The sequence below is a fragment of the Camelus ferus genome, chromosome 13, assembly GCF_009834535.1.
Source record: "Camelus ferus isolate YT-003-E chromosome 13, BCGSAC_Cfer_1.0, whole genome shotgun sequence".
In the NCBI taxonomy this organism is placed as follows: Eukaryota; Metazoa; Chordata; class Mammalia; order Artiodactyla; family Camelidae; genus Camelus; species Camelus ferus.
This window is the reverse complement of record NC_045708.1, coordinates 49387943-49410277: the sequence shown is the minus strand read 5'-3', so window position 1 is coordinate 49410277 and position 22335 is coordinate 49387943. Positions and strand designations below refer to the sequence as shown.

General features: G+C 42.7%; 1 protein-coding gene and 1 long non-coding RNA gene across 2 annotated transcripts in view; both read right to left on the bottom strand.

Moving 5' to 3' along the window:
- Nucleotides 1-4987: 4987 nt before the first annotated feature.
- On the bottom strand, nucleotides 4988-8823 carry LOC116668062. Its single transcript, XR_004325140.1, has 3 exons — nucleotides 8729-8823; nucleotides 8539-8633; nucleotides 4988-5908 (listed from the first exon to the last, which is right to left on the bottom strand). It is a non-coding gene; the product is annotated as an uncharacterized LOC116668062 (long non-coding RNA).
- Nucleotides 8824-12593: 3770 nt separating this feature from the next.
- The window catches only part of PDE4B (phosphodiesterase 4B), a 376836-nt gene continuing 367094 nt past the window's right edge, over nucleotides 12594-22335 (bottom strand). Inside the window, 5 exon segments of the mRNA XM_032494515.1 lie at nucleotides 12594-14886; nucleotides 17852-18034; nucleotides 18749-18871; nucleotides 18984-19138; nucleotides 21123-21222. Coding sequence (XP_032350406.1) covers nucleotides 14521-14886; nucleotides 17852-18034; nucleotides 18749-18871; nucleotides 18984-19138; nucleotides 21123-21222 — 927 coding nt within the window. The 3' untranslated portion in view covers nucleotides 12594-14520.

The following is a 22335-nucleotide window of genomic DNA, read 5'->3' as shown; positions in this document are numbered from 1 at the left end:
TTGCCAGGGATAATAGAGGGAAGTCTTCAAAACGCTGATGAAAATCAAGCCAAAGAAAACACACACAATCAAGGAAGGACAGGGAAGTCTTACCGCTTGGTCAATAGTGTAGAAGTAATACACTTCACAGGAAAACTCTAATCTGATCATTCTCACTTCCTATCTTCTCTTTCTTTCCTACTTGCCCATCTTTCTATCCTATGAGGGAGAATGAACTTCATGCTGAAGAGGGAGAGAACAAATGGTGTTTGTGTTGTAAAGGAGATAAAAAAAAAAAAAAAAAAAACAGTCAAAGAAATAGAAACTCCCAGCATCCAACTTCTCATCTCGTATTTGAACTTCCCCTGTGAAGGAAAAGCCAGGCTGGGCTAACAAGATAACTCACAAATCTAAGTATCGGAATACTGATCTGAGTTCTGCTGGACTAACTTGTAAATCTAAGTTAATTAGTGTTGGTTTGCTGTTCATGTTTTTTGCTAGCCAGCCGGATTTTCAAAGAGATATATCTGGCTTTGGAATGTTGGTTTGCTGCCTCCCTGCCTCCACTTTTGTGATAATGATGCTGCTAAAGCTGTTCCATGCCTATTGGCCGAATACCCCAAGCTTGTACTTAACCCTATAAAACCTCATGCGCACGTCTTGGAGGTGCTCAGAGCTTCAGAGCAGAAGACCCTCTGAGCCCTCCGGCGTAATACATCTGAGTACTCCAACCCTCCGAGTGGTGCTTGTTTCTTGGCTGGCCTGTCGTTTCCGTAACACCCCCTTTGCATCAGCCTCAACAAGTAAAAGTCTCCTTGAACACCCCACTTCTAATGTCTTCATCACATCTTTGATCATATTATTCCATCTTCGGGCAGCAAGAACAATTAGAAAATCTACTTTGTTATAATTCTGAGTCCAAAAAAACCTTCCTATATCTTCCATTGGCTTGGGTCCCACCCTTACTGTAATTAAGGACACACTAACTTTCTTTCTACATAAAAATTACTTAAACATTTTTAAACATTGCTTCTATTTCTCTTCTCCAAGTAGAGTTATCATTTCTTCAGGCTCAATTTTCCCCCAACAATTGGATGGTTGAGTGTCTTTAGTATCCTCTGAAAGTGTTTTAATTGGATTTTAACCAAATATTCTGCTTGGTTAAAAGACATAGTAAGTGAGAACAGGCTAATATTCTTTTGTTAAAAGAAAATCAAAGATACCAGAAGAAGGAACTCTTTCAACTTTCCTTCACTGAACTCACAAGTCCACGTACACCTGTACCCCTCCTTTTTTGGTAAACTGGAGGACGTGGCCCTTCTTCTAAGAGTAATTCCCCCAGCGGGTTTTGGACCACATCACTTCTGCCCCCCGAAGCAGACGTTATCAGTGGTCCCTCTCTGTTCCTTCCCTCAGCTCATCTCAATCTTCCTCTTTGTAACTGAGCTTCCTGTCTGGTCTCACTGCCTGCATTTTTTCACCTCCTCCTTGCTCTTTAGTCACTGAAAACTGGCAATTGGGCCGTCACTTCACTGGAAATGATCTCTCTAAGTTCATCAGTCATATCCGTAATTCTAAGTAAAATGAATAATTTTTTCTTTCTTATCTACTTCATCTCTCTGCAGGACACAATACTGTGGACCACTTTCTTTTGAGAACATTCTTTTCTTCTCACCTTCTCAGATACCAGACTCTCTTGGTGCCCTTCCCAGTTCTTTGATTTCTCTTCCTCATGCCTCTTTACAGACCCATTCTTTTTATATTCTCTCATTAAATAGCAGAGCTCCTTAAGGATTAGTCCTACCTCCAATCCTCTTTTCTCACTACACAATGTCTCCTTAGGACATTCCATGGCTTCAGTCACCGTACGTATGATCTATGGATACCTGTTAGCCCAGGCTTCTTTGAGTTTGAAACAGTCACACTCAGCTATCTACTTCTCACCCACTTGGATGTCACAAGGCAGCAAACCAGAAATCAACACGCCCAAAACCAGAGTCATGTTCTCCTCGCTTGTTCTTCCCTGGTGTTCCTTTTTCCAGTCGTATAAGCCCCAAATGTGGGATTTATTCTTTAGTCCTTTCTCCCTCTTTCTTCTCCAGTGTCATCCACCACCAAGATATATACATGAAATACCTAAATAACTTCACATTCATGCATTTCTCTCCATCTCTAAGTCCCATCCTAATCCAAGATATCATCTCTTTTTTTTTTTTTTTTTGCTGGACTACTGCTGTCACTTGCTAACTTGTCTCCCACATTTTTCCCCCTCAGGATCTGCCCTCCACTCTATAATCAGGATGAACTTCTGAAAATTCAAGTCTGATCATATTGCCACTCTGCTTAAAATTTTTAGTAGGTACTCATTATGTTTGCAGAAGAGCAAAATCCTTACAATGCCCTGTGAGATCTGGCCTGTGCCTGCCTCACCAGCCTCGTTTCTTACTACTTCACCATCTCAAGTCACACTGGCTGTCTTTCAGTTCCTCGTGGGTGCTCTGCTCCCTCCTGCTACAGGGCTTTGGCACAAGTTGTTTTTACAATCATGAAACACTTCCTTCTCCTTTTCCTTACAGTTAGGTACAGGTGATTTATTTTATTTTATTTTTATGGTTTTTTTGGGGAGTAGTAATTAGTTCTGTTTATTTACTTTTTTAACAGAGGTACTGGGGATTGAACCCAGGACCCAGTGCATGCTAAGCACACATTCTAGCACTGATCTGTATCTTCCCCCCTGCCAGGTGACTTCTTTTCATTACTCTCATGTAACTGTATTTCCATCCTTTGGAGAACTGATATCAGTTCCTCATAACACACATACTTTTTAGAAATTTGATAAACATCTGTCTCTCTAACTACAACATTATTTAATAAGAGTAGGGCTTTAATTTGTTTGATCTCTGTATCTTCAAAGTCTAGTCGAGCATCTGGCCCACAGTACACACTTGGTAAATATTTGTGGAATGAATGAGTATATGGACGAGCCTCAGCCATACCCCTTCGTATCTCTACTCTTTTCATGTGCTCTTCCTTCCTCCTGGGACAAGCCCGTCCTGCCCTCTTCCCCACGCTCTTCTGCTAGACTTGCCAAATACAACACAGAGGTGTTAGAAGAGTGTCTCTGTCCTTTAAACGATTTCATGTCTCCAGGTGCATGATTTCCCAGGATATTAAAAGGATTTAGCCATGTGTTTTTGACTCATAATTGGTAATCTTGGAGAAAAAAATCAGAGAGAACACAAGCTGCCATAAATCTGGAGGTGTGTGACAGACAAATATTATCCCAGTCACTGGAAAGATAGAATCCATCAGTGCAGACTGTCAAGCATGACTTCAATTGGAGAAATTCTAGAATAGATTATTGAGATAAGGTCTGTAGGTCTCTAGAGAGGAAAATGACCAGCACGAGTTCCCTGAGACTGTCATTCCATTATAGTCGCTCTTCTCAGTTAGTTAGGGTTCAGTAGCTTGTACCAAGGAGGGAGGTGCTTCAGACACAATACATCTGATATTCAGAAAAGTCTTTGATCGCACTTTTCCTGATGTTTTTATAGATGGTATACACAGGTGAATTTATAATTGACTGACGGCCCTTGGGACAGTGACAAATGGATGGATGCTGATCTGGAAGACAGCTGGAGGCTTAACATACCTCCATTCACTCCTGGTTAACATTTTTACTAACAATGTAAGTGAAAATACACATGATTATCAAAGAGGTAGATCACAAGTGCTGGGGTGTATGGTTGGGGCAAAGCTAATCGATCACCAGAATCAGAATTCAAAATTATTTTTAGGCTAAAAATAACAGAGATGTATTCCCTGCATACGTGTTATCTCATTTAATCATCATAGTAGGATATTAATATTATCAATAATTGTCATTTATTATGTGCCCTAAGGGTACCAGATGCTCTGCATGAGTTAAGTCATTTAGTCTTTGTAAACAATCTTTTGATACGGATATCACTCCTCCACTTTACAGAAAAGGAAACTCAGGATCAAACAGGTCAAGTACCTTCTCTAAGATTTCAAAGGTAGTGCTGGAGCTGGGATTTACACACAAGTCAGTCTGACCTTCAAACTGAAAACCCTCTTTCCTAGATTCCATTGGTTTTTCAGATAAAATGTATCCATCAGGTGTAAATGATGCACTGAGTTGCAGGAACTCAATTCTACAAGTACAGAATGGAAGGGACACGGTTTCACGGTGGTTTGTGTGAAAGGTGTGAGGGGCTTGTTTGCCTGTGAGCACCTGGTGAATCACCGGAGTGAGTCACTGACTTCTCCCCAGATGAATGCAGTCTGGGCTATGGGACGGTGCCCAGGAAAAAGGGCAAGAGTCACACTGTGATCTTCCGTGCCTGAAATACGGGGCTTCTGGACACTGCGCCTAAGAAAACACTCAGTGTGAGCAAACCCAGGATAATGGACCAGAAGGATGAATTGAAGTCATGAAAAGGGGTCGAAAGAACTACAATATAGAAAACACGCGGCCTCTGTCCGTATACAGTTAACATTTGTTAATGTAAACTACAAGACAGACATTGTTCTAAATATTTTACAACCTTAATTTATTGAACCCTCACGATACTCCGTGACATGGATACTGTCATTATTGCTTCAATTTTGCAGATAAGGAAACTGACAGGCACAGAGATGTTATATGCCTTTCCCCAGGGTCAAGTAGTTACAAACTCTGAAAGTTTGGCTCCTATTTTCAATTGGAATAAGAAATTAGAAGAGGAATTAAATACATTATTTGGCTACAGAAGTTAAAAAAAAAAAAAAAAGCAGAATGGGTGCTCTAGCAGAGGACAATTTGATTTCATCTCAAAAACCTAACAATTTACATCATCTCAGAAGAATCTTGCTGAGTTCTCTCTCCCTGGAAGATTTCACTCAGGCGTATTTTTGAGGGATTTCACAGCATTGGAAGAGTTTGGTTTAATGTGACTTACATGTTTCCTTCCCTGCCAGTGAGCCTGTCGGAGTCAACATGGTCCCCTATTGGTGGGTTGGAGTGACAGCATTTATTCTCCTGGAATCTTGAGGTGTGTTTGGAAAAATCTAGATTCACTGGAACTTGATTTACAGAACCTTACATTAATCAAAATGTAGTTCTTTCTGCATTACGTTTTCAAAGACAGAAGGTGGTTTTTAAAAAGCATTTTAATATTTCTTTTTCCATCCATAAGAACATACATCCAGACAATAAAGATTTATCGAGCACGTACTATGTGTAACATTATATCCAATTCCTTTAACTGCCTATTGTTCATTCCTTTTAATTATGAGAAAACTTAGGCTTGGAAAAATTCAGTGATCCGCTCAAATTCCCACAACTAGAAAAGAGCAGAACAAGGCCTGGAACACAGATTTGTCAAAACCTTGCTTTTCCCAGCGTGCTCTACCCTTTCCCCAAGAAAATCAGATAGATGTATTTCCCAGGTAATTTCAATAGCAAAGTTTTCTGCCTTGTTTCTTGGGTCATTCACATAAACATCACAGGGCACACCTTGCACTTAGGGTCAGCAGAGTGATTGCTGGGAAGGAATACAAAGATTAAGCAAACAAACAAAAACAGGTCCTCTCTGGAGGGGCTCAGTGTTGAGTAGGGAGACAGATCTGAAAATAGAGCATTGCAAACTGGTGAGAGAAACTGAGAGCCAACTTGCCTGCCATGCACGTTCGTCTCATCTTCCTATTAACTGGGCTCTTATTGTCATCAACATCAGATTTTTCAAAAAAGGATGGAGCATAGACTCTGTGCCAGGCATGACGCGAAGCATTGTAGAAACGGGACAAATCACCAGACGTGGTCTCTGCTCTCACAGAGGTTCCAGTTGCTCGATCTCATGTGTTCTGGCCTGGCTCTTCTTGGGATTTCCACGTAGGAAGCTAGAGACACTGTGGAGTCACATCTTACCTTGAGCATTAGGTTAGAAATCAATGAGAAAGACAAAAATAGAATATAAACATGATTATGGTTGAAAATGGCTATATTGGACATGACATGCTATAACTCAAAGCCTCGAGGACAGCCATTTTTTTTCCTTTTTTTCAGTCCCCTGGTGTTGTACAGACCACTTTATTTTTATTTTTACTTAAGCACCAGACAACAGGCTGGCTTTGAGGGCTCATGCTGTATAATAAAAATATATCTTGGAATATTAAATATCCCACTTAGCAAACACAGTGAGAGGATGCAAGAACTGAGACTGAGCGAGGGAGTAGCATTTCTGTGTGTCTCCACTAACCCTTCCCGAGAGCCTGCACTCAGGGCGCTGAATTAAAGAGCTATGAACACTTCTTGGGGTAAAGCAGGAGACCCAAAGAGCATTTGCAAACAAAGAAACAGCCTGATAGAATTGCTCTACCAAAGACACGGAGAAGAATTGTGCCCTTGTAGGGGTGGGGTGAACTTTGAGGGGAAAAAAAAAAAGAAAGAGAAGGATCTGGTAAAAATTACTACCCAAGATTTCAAGTCCCAACCACTGAGCAGAACCAGAGGGCAGTGCTCAAGCATCCATGCAAATCTGGTCAAGAGTGTGGGCAGGGTTTGGGCCATGAGGTGGGGAAGTGTGGGTACCATCGGAGTTTCCTGAGCTTTGTCTCCTCACTCACCTCTCAGAAAATTCGTGATTCTCATTTTTGTTACCGGGAAAAGGGAAATAAGAATTACCTCAGTTCTTAGTCACCGGAAAAAAAAGAATTTTTGATGAGAGACAGAAAGAGTGATAGAAGCAAGATTCTTATTAGGGAAGGAAAAAAAAAGTGAAAGATAGTGCATTCCCAAGAACTGGGAGCGGGCCAATCCCAGAGAGGAAAAACGGCGCCATTCCCTTGTTTCTCCTGTTTTTATATCCTGGTTTCATGATTGATTGATTGATTGATTGATTGACAACTCAGATTCCCTGTGCTCTGGTTGATTGAAAGCTCAGGTTCCTTGTGTTCTGGGTTGTTCCTTTCCCTACCTCTCCCCCTGCCCAGTGCTCATTTCTATCTAAACTACTGAACATTTTTATTGGGGGAAGATTTAACAAGAGGGAGAAAGGTTCTTATACCCAAATTTCTCCTGGGAGAGCAACGTATGTATTTTTACAAAATACCAGTTGAGAAGTGCCTTGGTTTGGAACATGAGATTCCCCCAGATCAGGCTCCACCAATAAAAGATGAATGCTGACTTCGGTGCAAAAACCAGGGGAAATAACTGGGTTTGCTCCTGAGAGGGAAGTTCCATGAGTCGGAGGACAGCGTCAAAAGGAGAGAGGAAGTGAGGCACCTTTGTGGTGGCAGAGAGCAGTGCGCTGTTGAAACTGACTTCCCAAACCCTCTGTAGTTTCCATAAAATTCTATACAGTCACAAAATGCTTGGTGTGGGCAGATTTCTGGAGGAAGCTACTGAAGGGGGCACGTTGTGGGTGAAGGATGATCTGGGGTAAAGCAGAGTTAGCCCACCTGGTCCAAGGGGCCAAGTGAACAGAGAGCCACCTCGCTGATGGGCTGAGGATGCTCAGGACCTCCGGTCTTGAACTCCAGACTCATATGTCTAATTGCTTTCTCAATGTCTCCACTTGGATGACCAAAAAGCACCTCAAATGTCAGTGTCCCCCACCAAAATCTGTCTCTCCATCACAGGAAATGTTCCTACCATTCAGCGGGTTGCTCAGGCCACATCCTGGGGTCTTTTTCACTCCTGTTTCTGTGTTTTTGTTTTCAAAGCCATCAGCGAGTACTGTTGGCTCGGCTTTAAACATCAGCCCCAGATCTTCCAACACTTAACACTGCGACCGCCACTAATCTTCTCCATTTCTTGTCACTTCAGAAGACCCTTGCAGGGGCCTCCTAGCCAACATCCCTGATTCTGCACGTGCCTCAGTTAAGTTTATTCTCCTCCCAGAGCAATCCTTTAGAAATGTACGTCCAATCATATCTGTCTCCTGCACGTCCCGAAGTCCTTATAATGGCCTAAGGACTCCCTGTGACCTGGCTGCCACTTCCTTTTCTACTCCTCTGCCTTCCCTGGCCTTCTTGCTGTTCTTGGCAGGTGACAGGTGCACTGTATTTTGAGGGACTTTGTATTTGCTATACCCCAGCCTGAACCATCAATAATGAGTAAAGCTGGGGTTCCAAGCCAGGGAGCTGAACTCCAGAGCAATTGCTCGTAACCACGGTCACTCACCAATGCCGCAGCACATGTCACACTGCCTGATAACTCTATTATTTATCTTTTCATTTATTGGTTCCCCTCTCCTTAAAATATAACCTTCGTAAGGGCAGGGACTTTTTTTGTTCATCACACAGCACCTGGCACATAAGTGGCCACTCTATAAATATCTGTGGATGGGATGAAGTCTTAGCTGACATCTGTGGTGCTGACACACACAGGCTTTCAATGAATTCATCACTAATCTTTACAAAAACCTCAGGAAACAATAACTAGTATTTTCCTCACTTTAAGGAGGATGGAGCTGTGGCTCGAAGAAGTTAAATATCTGCCCACAGTCCCACAGCTAAGAAGTGAAAGGGCAGGGACTGGAGATGGGGTCCGTTTACCTTCAGAGCCTAAGCTCTTAATCCCGGGGCCGCATCTGTGCTCCTGCTTCTCTGCGATCTTCTCCTCGATCCCTTCTTGTGGTGCAGAGCTACACCTAGAAATAATTAGATATTTGAAGAATGCAGAAAGACCTCAAGAAAACAAAACAGCTTGGTATAAAGCATTAAACTTTTTATCATTGGATGGTACCTATTCAAACATACAGCCCATTCTCCTGATTTTAGAGAGGAGATTAAAACGCAGAGAAGTTGATTGGGTGTCTAAAGCTCCCAGACTCCATGATGTTGCAAAAAAATCCCTGTGTAAGGAATCAGGAGATCTGTTGAGTAACTGTGTGTTATGGGTTGAATTATACCCCTCCCTGCCAGATTTTTAGGTTGAAGTCCTAACCCGCAGTACTTCAGAATGTGACTTTATTTGGAAATCGGGTCATTGCAGATGTAACTCGTGAAAGTTATACTAGAGTAGGGTGGGTCCTTAATCCAGTATAGGTGGTGTCCTGGATGGTATCTGGATGCAGACCTGGACACAGAGAGAGCATCACGTGAACATGAAGGCGGAGTCTGGGGTGCTGCATCTCCAAGCCAAGAATGCCAAAGATTGCCAGCAAATCATCAGAAGCTAGGGGAGAGGCATGAACAGATGGTCCCCTGCAGCTCAGCAGGAACTGAGCCTGACACCACTCTGATCTTGGACTTCTAGCCTCCAGGACTGTGAGACAATAAATTTCAATTGTTTACCCAGTTTGGGGCACTTGTTTATAGCAGCTGAATGACACTCTGTGATCCCAGACAGGTCACTGGCCACTCAAGCCTCAGTTTATTTATAAAAGGAAAGACATAGACCAGATGATCTCAGAGGAATCTATGGTTTAAAATTGTATGGGTTAGCGGGGAGGGTATAGCTCAAGTGGTCGAATGCATGCTTAGCATGCACGAGGTCCTGGGTTCAACCCCCAGTACTCCCTATAAACATAGATAAATAAATAAACCCAATTACTTTCCCTCCCCAAAATAATAAAAATAAGTAAATAAATAAAATGATACAGTTTTATCGTTCCAGGACTCCGAGACCAACACTCTTTACGGTTTGGAAAGACTTAGGCGTGGGATTATGTTTTACTCTTTCACAAAACTACTTGATTCAATTCAGTTTGAAAATGTGTATTTGTTCCAGAAATTGGACTGGGCACTGGAAGTTCGACAGGGAATATTATCCAAGTTCTAACTTCAATGATTTATAGTTTTTTGGGAAAGATAAAAACCTAACTTAAATATTTGGTGGTAGGTGTTTATAATTATAAGATTTCTTAGACATTTATATATATCAACTCATGTAATTCTCACATAACCCACGTATCATTATAATTATCCCCATTTTACAGATGATAAAGCTGAGGCACAAGGGAGTTAAGGGACTTGCCCAAGGTGACACAGTTAATTAGTGTCAAAGCATGAGATGTTCTGGGCTCTCAGGAAAAGAGTTCTTATCCCAACCTTGGGAATCAGGGAAACTTCTTGTAGGAGGTCGCCTGATCTGAGTCTCGAGGGATGTAGGAGATAACCAGGTTGGAGAATTCATGGTGAGGGCCAGAGGCTGAACAGATCATGGGTTGATAAATGGGATTTGCCTGCTATCCTGGTCCATCTTGGGTCACAGATTTTAAGGCTCATACAATCATTGATTCCATTACCGTGAAAGATACGAGGCTCAGAGAAGTAGCAATGAAATGGTGGGAAAAGCCCTGGATTTATTATTTGACAGATTTATAACCCCCATTATACTGAAGCCCAATGAGTAGGTGACTTATTTAAGTTAGTTAGGTTAGTAAATGAAGCAGTTAGGATTTGAACCCAGGCCACTTGGCTCCAGAATCAATGCAATAAACCACCTTTCTTCACTTGGACTCCATTAGGCTTCCTTCAGGGGGCTGAGAATTATCATGAGCCCCAACTTATTTAGGTCAAAATAAGCCTGTGGGAATATGTCAGGGAAATGCCACCCAGTGTGTGTGTGTGTGTGTGTGTGTGTGTGTGTGTGTGTGTGTGTGTTTCTGTGTGTGTATGTGTCTGAGTGTGAGTTTCTTTCCAACTCCGACAGTTCCTGAGTCTACAAATCAGCCTCAAGCTCCCATGAACCTTCTTAAGCACAAGCTATCATCTGCAGCCTTGGCAAAGATGCCACAGTAACCTCTGCTTCTGCAGTAACTCCCTGTTGTCAGGTGGGAGGATGATCACACATGCCCTGTGCTTTGGAATCAGAAGATCAACTTTCTTTTAGACTGATAATCGCTGTGGTCTTCCTGAGAACATCACTATGATTTTATGATCTGGAAAGCAAGTGGTGAGTAACAACAGCAGTTTGCAAGCTCCTGGAATGCAGAGCTCCATCTTACTCATCTCAGACCCTTCCTTTCATCTCTGTACTTAAACCAGTGCCTAGCCATGGTGGATGTACAGTGTCTGCAGACAGCTGGGGTGAAAGAATGCTGTTATGGTCCTGAATGTCTGAATTTGCCAAAAATTTATATGTTGAAATCCAAAACTCCAAAGATGGTAGTACTAGGAGGTGGCACATTTGGGAGGTGCTTAAGTCATGAAGGTCGAGCCCTTGTGAATGGGGTTAGTGCCCTTATGAAAAGGGGTCCAGAGAGACCTCCAGCCCCTTTCACTAGGTGAGGCCACAAATGAGAAAGCTCCAGCCATGAACCAGGAAGTGGGCCCTCACCAGAATGTGATCCTACAGGTTAGTATCTTAATCTTGGACTTCCCAACCTCCGGAACTGTGAGAAATAAATTTCTGCTTTTTTTCGAGCTACACAGTCTGGAATTTTGTTACAGCAGCTTAAAGGGACTAAGACAAAAGCCTTAGCTACAAGCCTGCCTCTCTCTTCTGAAGTAGTGGTTCTCCACTCACATTACACCTTAGAATTACGTGGGGAGAGTTTAAGAAATCTGATGCCCAGGGCTCCACCCAAGACCAAGTCAAACAGAAATCTGGGAGTGAGGCTCAAACTCCATCAGTATTTTTAAAGACATTTATTCCCCAGATGATTTTAATTTTGCATCCCAGGTTAAGAACCACTTTTCTGTAGAAACAGACATGCAAATATTTATAAATATTTATAGCTCTAGATATTTTAAAGTCACACCTGTGGCTGTTCTAACCAATTCATTTTTGTCACTCAATCTGTAAAAGCTCAGAGACAGTAGGGGTGCCATCAGAAATCAGGGATGGTGGCAAAGTGCTTATAAACATCAGCCCTGGAACTAGCAGGCAAGCTGGTTCTGCGTGGGTGGTTAATTTCAGTTTATTGCGTGGAGTTCTTCTAGAGCAGACCCCTTCCTTGTTCACAAACCACTTCCCCCTGTGGTTAAAATATCATGGGCCATCAACTGATTCTTCTTTGTAGTCTTTTTACACACACACACACACACACACACCCCTTTCTCAGGATAAATTTTTTTCTAAAGCTGACTGTAAGATTTCAACAAAGCGTTATTTTGCATACGCTATTTACACAGTTCTTTCCAGAAAGAAAAGCATAACCATATGATCAACAGGTGACTCCAGGGATCATCGAGATGAGTGTCAACATGCACACCTTGCATCTTGATTTAAGATGACTCTTTGGACCTGATTCTTCATGTGCCAAATGAATCCATGGGACCATCTGACTCTATTAAACTAATGTTCTGTGAGTCTGTGATTCATTTTTCTAAAGGACCCAGCCAAGATGGAGATTCCCTTTATTCAGTCTAGTAGACTAAACTCCTCAGATTCTTAAGGCGGTTTTGTCTCTGTTTTTGTTTTTTTTAATGCACCATCTCTCTTGCCACACCATTGGAGCTAGTTGAACACGTGCTAAGAAAACAAACCTTCCAAGCTGGGGGACTTTTTGGACACAGATTATGAAACTTCAGTTGTGCCGTTGGCCAGGCAAAGTGGTTGATTTTCTCTGTGGGGTATGGTAGGAGAGAAGAGAAAAAAAAAAAAAAAGATCCGCTTTTAATGCGTCAGAACTAACCACAAAATAATTGGGCCTACAGTCTAATCTAATCATGCTTTTGTTTATTCACCTCATATAAAAGTCTCTGAAGAATGCATCTGAGCACAATATATAATAATAATACTATTAACATACATTGTGAGAAACTTCGGAAAACAATAAAATGTCCACCTGAAATAATGCAGTGTTTATAGACATACAAACCCATTGGTCATGCACGTTTGTGCCATTTCTTTATCTACTGAGTCACAATGCTGATCTGGAAGCAGGAAATATATTTTACAGACGGAGACCAAAGCCACTCAGAGGCCTAACAAGTGTTATCAGAAGCTTCACATTGGCATAATTTACTACATCAGTTCACATTTTATTATAGGATTCACATTGTTTTATTGTTTTCTTTTGCATCATTGGAACATGGTATTTCTGCTGAACAGCAGGCAGGAGGCTCTCTCTTCCAAGTCAGGAGTTTGGGGACTTCTAGAACTATCTGTGAGTTGCTCGTTAAACGCAATGTAGTGTTTTTTGTTCAACTGAAGCCACGATAATAGTAGAACCCAGTTAAAACCCAACTCATGTACAGATTTGGATAGAACAGGGGCAAAAACCACACCCCGTCGTCCCCTACCCCTATCAAACTCTACAAAAGTAAAAGCTCAATATAAACCACTTAGTATCTAATGGGAGAATCCTGTTTCCAAAACCGATTCACGAAGGCGTTGAGCAGTGTTAGCAACTCAGACAGGGGCAGAGGGCAGACCCACTGGTGTCCTCACTGGCGAGGGGGCCGTATGTCTCTATTAAGCAATGTTCAGGTTATACAATACACAATACAAAACGGTACAAGAAAAGTTGCAACTCTTAGGCAGAGTCTTCTACACAAATTTAACACCACCATTGGCAGGCAATGTTAGATATATAAATTAATAACTTACAAAACATTACATTATATACATTAAGTAATAAATACGCGGTTATAAACAGAAACGGAGGTGTTAGCGCAGAAGGCAGTGCAAGAGAAAGATGGCACTAGATTGGAAACTGTGTTAAGTGGAGGTGAGCGGGGAGGCGGGGCGGAAGAACAGGGTAGGGATGGTGCAACCCCAGCAGCACGGGGTGCAGGACCCAAAAGGGCAACTGCCTTATTAAGCTGAATTCTACACAGACTGTTACGTGAACATGACTACCTTTCCTATCCCTTCGTTTGTTCAACTTTATTCTGTGGACAGCGAAAAAGCAAAACTTCAGAGGAGGAAAAAGACTGTTCAAAGCAGGCAAACAGATATGTTCTAGGGTAACTGAGAAGCTGGAAGGGACAAGAGGGGGAGGAAGTTGAATGTGGTTAAAAGCATAGCCTTTCTATTTGCAAAAGGAACCGTAGTCAAGTGAAAGATATTGCCCAAGAAAGAAGGAAGACCATTTTCTTTCCCTTTTTATCCCCCCCCCAAGAAAGAATCAAAAAAGTTTATGTCAACTTTGAATGCTTATCTGTGTAGAAGTTGATACTAAACTCTAGGTATTCAACAGGCATTTTTAAAGACGTGAAAATGTTTTTACAAAAAAGGCACACAGGTTGGCAGACAAGGGGACAGGTGAGCAGATTTATAAATAATGTTATTAGTCAGTCAGTTCGGTCACCAGAGGGGACAGATTCCCGAAACTTAGTGCAGAAAAATCTCTCAGTTTTGTGTCTTCTGCGTTCAAGCCATTCAGTCGTGATGCGAACCAGGCCTCCAGTACCACGTAAAGCTGCAGCTCTCCACTGAGCCTGCAAGCGAGGCAAGTCAACCATGGAATTTCCTGAGCCGCTATTTGCCTCGCGGTCTTGCATTCTGGCTCCAAACTCAAGTAACTGGAAAGGCCACATGGCCCTTGTCCCGTGCAGGCCTCAGCCCCCGTGGCGGGCTGGCCCTACCATTCAGCTGGCATGCTTGTCAAGGGTGGAATGTTTATCTCCACACGAAGAGGGAGATTATGTGTCGATCAGAGACTTGTCCTCTGTTGCAGTGTCTACATCAGTCTCTCCCAGCGAATCTCGATTTTCCGGATCGATCACACAAAGTGTCTTTGTGCTGCCGAAATAGCTGTGGCCCTCCCCTTCTTTTTCGGGCCCTTCAGAATCCTCCTCTTCTAGGGTCAGTTCAAACTGAAACTTCTCCATCAGACCCTGGCAGTCTCTGTTCTGCTCATCCAGTGGTGGGGAGGGACTCTGGGGTATCATGCTCTGGTACCAGTTCCTATTGTCTTCTAATGTATCCAGGATGTCCTGGGCATCGGGCTGTACCAGATCCGCCCAGGTCTCCCACAGAGGATGGACAATGTAGTCGATGAAACCCACCTGGAGAAAAAGAAGGTTACACATCTGTTATTATGATGGGCCCTGGAAAACCAAACAAGCTGTTCTGGTTTGCATGCAAAGAAAGAGCCACGACAACCCAAGAGAGGCCAATAATAATGGATTCTATGACTTGAGCACCGACCACACGGTGCGCCCTGCACTGAGCTCAAAATGTGCATTGTCGCTTTTAATCCCACAGAGTAAGTATTATTAGTCATCATCCACCAAGGAGGAAACTGAGACTCAGTGAGATGAAACAGTTTGTCAGAAATCACAGAGCCAGTAGTAAGTGGTGGTGCTGGGACTCTGTCCCAGCTTCGTCTGATTCCAAAGCCTGTGGCTCGTCTTACTAGAACTGATTACTTTTCCTCTGACGTGCGCCAGAGAAGAAGTCTGGATGTAACCCAGGCTGGGAATGACTTTGTCACTATTTGGATTCTGTGAGTCATTCTCTGAAGAAGGAAGCCCTAGGTCTGCTGAGCTCTCACACAACATTCTTTCCCTGATAACTTGAAATATGTCTCGGTTTAAAAATGAAAGGGAGCCGGCTCCCCGATGACTCTGAAATGTCTCAAGTTCTGTGGAATGCTTCTGGTTTGTAGATGATGTAGGTGAAACACTGGAAAATACTCCAGGCCCCTAAACAAACAAACATCACCTCTGTGGACATGTCTGTAATTGTTCTAGGTCCATAGGACACAAGTCATTTCCACCAGGAGAAAGAAGGAAAAAGAAAAACAATTCAGCAGTTCCTCTGCTAGTGTTCCTGTGAACAAATACGAAGCTTATGGCTCTGTGATGGTTTGCACAGGGGCTATGCATCCTGCATGAGCTGGTTCTGTGGCCTTATGCTGACCTCCCCATTGTCAGACAAACAGGAAACCCTGCGGGTGGGAGCAGGTTGAGAGAAAGAATAGGCACTGGCTGAATGAGGGAATGGAATTCCCCTGTCATGGTCTGGGTTGCTGGAGAGATGCTGGGTCGGGATTCAGGGGTAGATGAGCAAGGGCAACTTACGAGCACCCGTGGGACATGACAGGGCTCTCTTTCCACGTTACTGGAAACTCTAACAACATTCTGGGTTTTGGCCAGTTATTTAATACATCAAAGTTGCTGTACCCATATCAAAGAATCTTAGTCATATGTGACTCTTTTATCTATCTATCTATCTATCTATCTATCTATCTATCTATCCTCTGTTGTTTCCCTGGCCTTAGCAAACAGAATTCACACCAAAGCCAGGGCATCTCTGATCTGCATTGGTTACAAGAACTTGACTGTGGTTGATTCAGGTATTTCTCCTGCTTGCACCCTCTCCTCTTTCCTCCCTTTTACTTCTTAATGTGTGTTGAATGGTTTTTAGAGACTATTTTCAAGGTGTTTTCCAGGGACCTGAAGAAAACAAGCTCAAGGCAATGGAGAAAACTGAATCAGCTGAACAGAGTGCAGACACATTGTTTCTTCATTTGTTTTGCTTCTGCTAAATGTTCTGCACTTTTAGAACGGCAGCCAATGGTCCTTTCCCAGGTCCTGGGATGAGGAAGCTCAACAGATCCGAAGAGCACCTAGTCAAGGGCATTATTACCAGACTACTCAGACAACGTTCGCCAGAGCCCCAGCTGCGACACCAGAGTGGGTCACAGTTGTCACGGCCACAGGGAGACCTGTCCACAGTGACGGGGAGGGAAGAGCTTGCGGTGGAGGGCGGCTGGGTCACTAAGGAGCTGGTGAACTGGATCAAGAGGGCAGCTTCCTCACCTGACACACCAGGGAAACACCTGCTCTATATCTCAAGGCTGTTTGGAGGTTCAAACGGGATAACGTATGGGGAAATGTGTGGAAAACCATACAGAACACCATGTAAGTGTCAAATATCACTGTTAATACAAGGGACAGAATTCTAACTAGCTAATTAATTAATTAATACTCTGTCCTTATTGAGGCGCTAGGGGATTTGAATTTAAATTTATGTTATCCTGCATTTTTATGGCAAATTAGACTTTTAAGGAATTTTCACAGATTTTAAACTCATTTGATTGGCTTTCTTTAAAAAGCAATACAAAAATACTTGAAAATGAACTACACACTGATATTACAACTGTATCTAAATTTGGGGGTAGAAGGTAGTGGGGAAAGAACATATACACTAACAACAAATACTCCTGAATGCTTTTGTGGTCAAGGCCTTGGACAGCCCAGAGACCTGGTCTTAATCATGACCACCTGGCTCAGGCCATTTGTTGTCCTCAAAAAAAGTAAGACTCGGCAGGTCTTCAAGCCTTTGAAGGATATTGATATCTTCTAGTGCCACATACTTTGCAGCTAGAGGCATCTGGGGCATTTTTACATCCCCCTGCCTACAGTGTATTGTGCCCCACCCCCGTCCTCAGCACACAGGAAGCTATAGCTTTGGACACAACCAAAAGATGTCACCATGTTCTCAGAAGTGTAGACGCAACCTTGGAAGGGGACGCAGGACAGGGCTTTGACTATGAGATAGAAGAGATGAGTGGGAATGAGGTTCGCTACGTCTAGTGATGGTGGCGGTGTGCATCATGGGGAGATGGCAAAAATAGGGTGCAGGAAACAAAGATTAAGAGTACAGCTCCTGGGTAAAGACAGAGCTAGGGGACATCTGGAGGGATGAGATGCAGAAGACGGCAGCCTTGAGTTAAATCTTTTTTTTTTTTTTTTTTTTTTGGCTAAGGTCACGGATAATTATCTAAACTGGGGATACACAGTACAAACTTTGATGGGTTTTTGAAGATTGCTTTATCTCCATGCTGTGAAATTGAGTATAATGGAGAAGGCAAAGGAGTCATGAGTGTAATGGAATTAAATGGGTCGTTGCTTCCTTAAAATTTCGTGTGTGTATATATATGTGAAAGAAAGGAACTAGCTAGAACCCTCCAGTTCGACCATCAGCAGAGCTCACAGAAACTTTGAAAAACTTTGTATCAGATACCTGGGATTTTTCCACAGAAGCTGTGTGCTTATCACACATGGGGCTGATCTCCATTCCCCTCTCTCGCTCTTTGTCTCCCTGCTGGAAAAATTCCTCCATGATGCGATCCGTCCATTGCCGATACAGTTCCAAGGACTTGGTGGGGTTGCTCAGGTCGGCACAGTGTACCATGTTGCGAAGGACCTGAAATCATCAAGTTTTGGAAATCCCATAAAACTGGGTATAAATACTACCAGAACATCTCATCCCTCTTGTACTAGTACACTTGGTACCAAACCCAAAAACAGTTTAGTTGCATTATAATTATGGTGTTTGCACTAAAAAAGGAGTGTTACAATGATGCTGGCCGGAGGTGGTTGTTTACCACTTTAAGAGTCCCAAAAGGGGAAAATGTGTCTCCTTAGATTGAGAGTCACTGAATTTAAAAACTGGAAGGGACATCAGAGGTCAGATACTGCCATGATTTCTTCTCCTCGGTTTGAAAAAAATGCAAAGAATTATTCAAAGTAGATGTGTTCATATTTTCCACTTGTGGAAAAAGGAGACCAGCTGAGGACAATTTGTATAACCAAAACAGATCTCACAAAGTTCAAGTCAATGGGCTTTCTATCCAAACATGAGCTTTTGGGACCAGCAGTCACGTATATCCTATTACAAATAGATTCTGCTGTTTATTTTTAGAATTAAGCGATTCAATAAATAGGGTTCTGTTTTTCTTTGTAAATTAGAGGAGCAACTTGAATGTCCATCTTCCTTAGCTTGTTCTTAAAACAAGCCCGAAGCTGTGGTGGTAACCTAGGACCTACAACCAAGTAAACTTTTTGTTTTCGCTTTTTAATTGTTGTTTCATTTTGTTTGGTGTGGTTTTGCGTTAAATCAAAGGCTTTCCTCAAATACCTGTATACGGTCAGTATAGTTGTCCAGGAGAAGGACACCAGAACTTGTAACTTTCTTTGTTTCTACCATTGTCTTCAGGTCTGCCAGCAAGCTCATGTGTTTGGACATATCAGTTGCTAACACCTGGGGTGAAGGAAAATGAGAACTCAATAAACTCAGTGTATCAAAGAAAATGGATTTTCTCTTTCCACAAAAGTAAAAGGAAGTGAGGAACATAGGGAGGCCAGAATCTTACCATGTCAATCACCATCTTCCTGAGCGTCTGACGCTGCTTCTTGGTGAGGTTCTGGAAGATGTCACAGTGTTCTTCTTGTAGGAGTTTGAAACCCACGGCAAGGTGATGGTTTTCCAACACAGATTCATCATTATACATCAAAGCAAGTTCCGAATCTAATAAACAAGGAGAAATGATGACTTAATAAAAAGGGATGCGGTTCAAAACTGCAGCATGACCTCAGTGTGAAATCAGGTCTAGTTCTCTCTAAATGATTTCAAGAACCAAGACCCATACGTCATTTTCCCTTAGAGAAACAGTCTCCCTCTACAGAGAGAAATAGTTTTTAAGCCAAAAAAAAAAAAAAAAAAAATTCTAGTGTATATTAGCTCATAAATGTTCTCTTTACAGCATTTTAAAAATCCTTTTTCTCCTTTTCACTTCAGATAAAGAATCTGACATTTTAAGTAAGGGCATTCCCAAGCCATTAAATCCTATTTTTATCTCAGTTTGTAACTTCCTTTATGTCTTCACACATTTTGTGCTTTGGACAAGAACTGATTAAAAAATGCCACTAAACTTTATCCAATGTATTAAGATTTTCACTTTACTTCACTTTCTTATATGCTTCCTGGTTCCATCAATTGTGAGTTCTAGATTTTCAAAGAAGATAATAATGTGAATGTAAAATTTCACTTCATCCAAATAATGTAGCTTTTCAGAGCTTTCTATCAATGTGGCAACAAACAACAATTTTTTACAAGACTGATGTCCAATTTTCTGCCGTGTGGACCTATACACCAGAAACTGTATTAGCTAAATACCTAAGCTACATCTTCCAGCCTGCCTTACACTCAGAAGAATCACAGGCATCTTTTGTTAGGCAAAGCCAGGGCCTGCAGCTGAAAATATGGTCATTAAACTCATGAAGCTGTATTTTCTCTTAATCAAGGATGACAGCCAAGAGATGGTAATAGTACTAAGTGTAGGTGCTGTTACTCATATACCATCGCTTTAACTGTGTGCTTTGAGTTCCAGCTTGAGAAAAGGTGGTGGGATACAGGAAGTCATCTCAGCACCCTTGCCCTGTTCGCCCCGTGATCGAGGGCATAGATCTGCGAACTGGCTTTATATGTTGTAGGGCTGTCGGGGGCTTGGGCAGAAAGACCATTTTCCTGTGTGGAGCTCCCTGGCCTATATACAGAATGACTCGCGACACCACCCTATGCCAGCTGACATAACCCACACAGACAAGTGGCTGCTCCAAGTTTACGTCCTTTCAATAGAAGAGCAAGTGAAAGAAAAAACCAATGTACCTCCCCCCAGTCATTCAGATAGTCCACTGATAAAGCATGACAAGGACTCTTTACAGCAAGTAGCTCAAACATTTCTTAAAACTGGCAACACTTGATGTGAATCATGACCACAACACGATAACCCAATTCTCAGAAGAAAAAAGTGCTTAAATTTTCAGCATTTAGAAATGATGCATTAACTGAGAGAAGTCATGGATTTTCATTAGCATACTGAATGTTTTGAGCATGACAAAAGCTTTGAATATGGCCTGGGAGTCTTAAAGCTGGCCCAGCTCCAAAGGTCACTGACATCAGACCAGTCCATGCTACAGCCTAACCTGTTACCAAACCGATGCATTTGGAGGGGAGTGTGTGACCCGAGCCTTCATCCAGAACTGTGGAAACCTACTCCAGTGCTTTCTGTGGTGTCATTTCTGTTTGGAGGTTCCCATGCTCAGACTCAACATCTGGACCTGCTTCCTCAGGAGAGAGGGGCACTAGTGGGTCTCCATGCTGTGTGAGAGCCGGCAGCATCCTGACAATCGTGACCACGTTATTCCCCAGGCTTTCCTTGTCCTTACTGGATAATTCCACATCTGTTACTCTTTCCTCACTTATTGCATTTTCCAAACATTGAGTACTTTTTATGGTCCCCTCTGACCGCTTTCCAAGTTCTCCATGCAGCACAAAATGATGTGGCTAGACTGGATACAGTATCCAGGAAAGGTCTGACCAGTCCAAGTGGAATGGAAGGATTACCTCATTATTACCCTCATTATTATCCCTAATGAAAACATTAGGAGGAAAAAAATCAGGCAGTGAATCACACAGTGATCTCGAATGACTGTTCTAGTGGTGAACTCACTTGTGTTGATGAGAAACTGATTGGAGACTCCGGGATGGTCAACGTCATGGATAGCAGCTGCGAAGATGGCGGCCAGGATTTCCAAATCTGTGAAGACGGCCTGCAGAGCAAGACGAGTGCATGAGCCCCTGCCCCGTTCGCCATTCCTGCTTTCAGGTTCGTATTAAAGTACCCATTTCATACTCGTTGGGGGAAGAATGGTTTGTTGATTTATCTTATGTCTCAATATACTAATTCAATTAAATGTAGATTCTGTTCATCATCATCATCATAAGGTCCCTTACGTGAGAGGAGTAATGAGAGGCTGTGCCCACCCCGAGCCTGCGGGCTGAGGCTGGGGGAAGGCTTTGGCACAGTGCTCATGGCAGGTGGCCAGGTGGTGGCCGCTGTCTGTGCCTGGGATAAGTGGCATGGCAGAATGGTGCTTCTGTGACACAAGCACACGCAAGTCAAAGAAGCCGCTCAGACTGGCTCTGCTCTGAGATAGCAGAACCTTCATGTGTTTTCAGGCCAAGTGACTTAGAGAACAGAGGCCAAGTTTCAGACTGTAAGACTGGCAATAAATTATTTTTCAAAGCTAAGTTTGTAGCGTGGTCAGACACTCCCAGGTATTTATTCATTCATGCATTCAATCAATACCTATCCACTCAGGGTTTACGATGGACAAGATTCGAGAACACTTCTAAGAATTGAGACCTTAACGCCCACTGCTCAACTCCTTCATGCCTTGTTGTGAAGCCTCCTCTGCTCTGACAGATACACAGTGATTTAAACCTAGTATTTATTTAGGCATCTGATAACTTCTTGCTAAAATGTCTTTCTCTGGCTGAAATGTCTTTCATCGTCCTCCTTGATTACTTAAATCTTCTGATCCTTCAAATCAACCTAGTTACGCAAGGACGCACTGAACTCTCCCTTCTCTAAATGTCTGTGGCACTCAAGCACAGTGTCTAGCCACACGGTAGGTAACAGCCGAGGACAGCTGATAAACAGTGTTGGCCCACACTGCGATACTTAGGCAGAACATAAAAATAATACTGTCTCTTTCCTTCAGGGGGATAAAACAGCCTTAGCTTCTTCGATTTCATGTCTCAGAAGGTATGGAACCCAAGCAACAGAGTTGGGGTCAGTTTAATCTTTCTTCACCTTCCAATCTGAACCTGCAAAGGAAGGTTTAGATAGGGCGTGGCCAGTCCCTTCCTGCAGTGAGCCT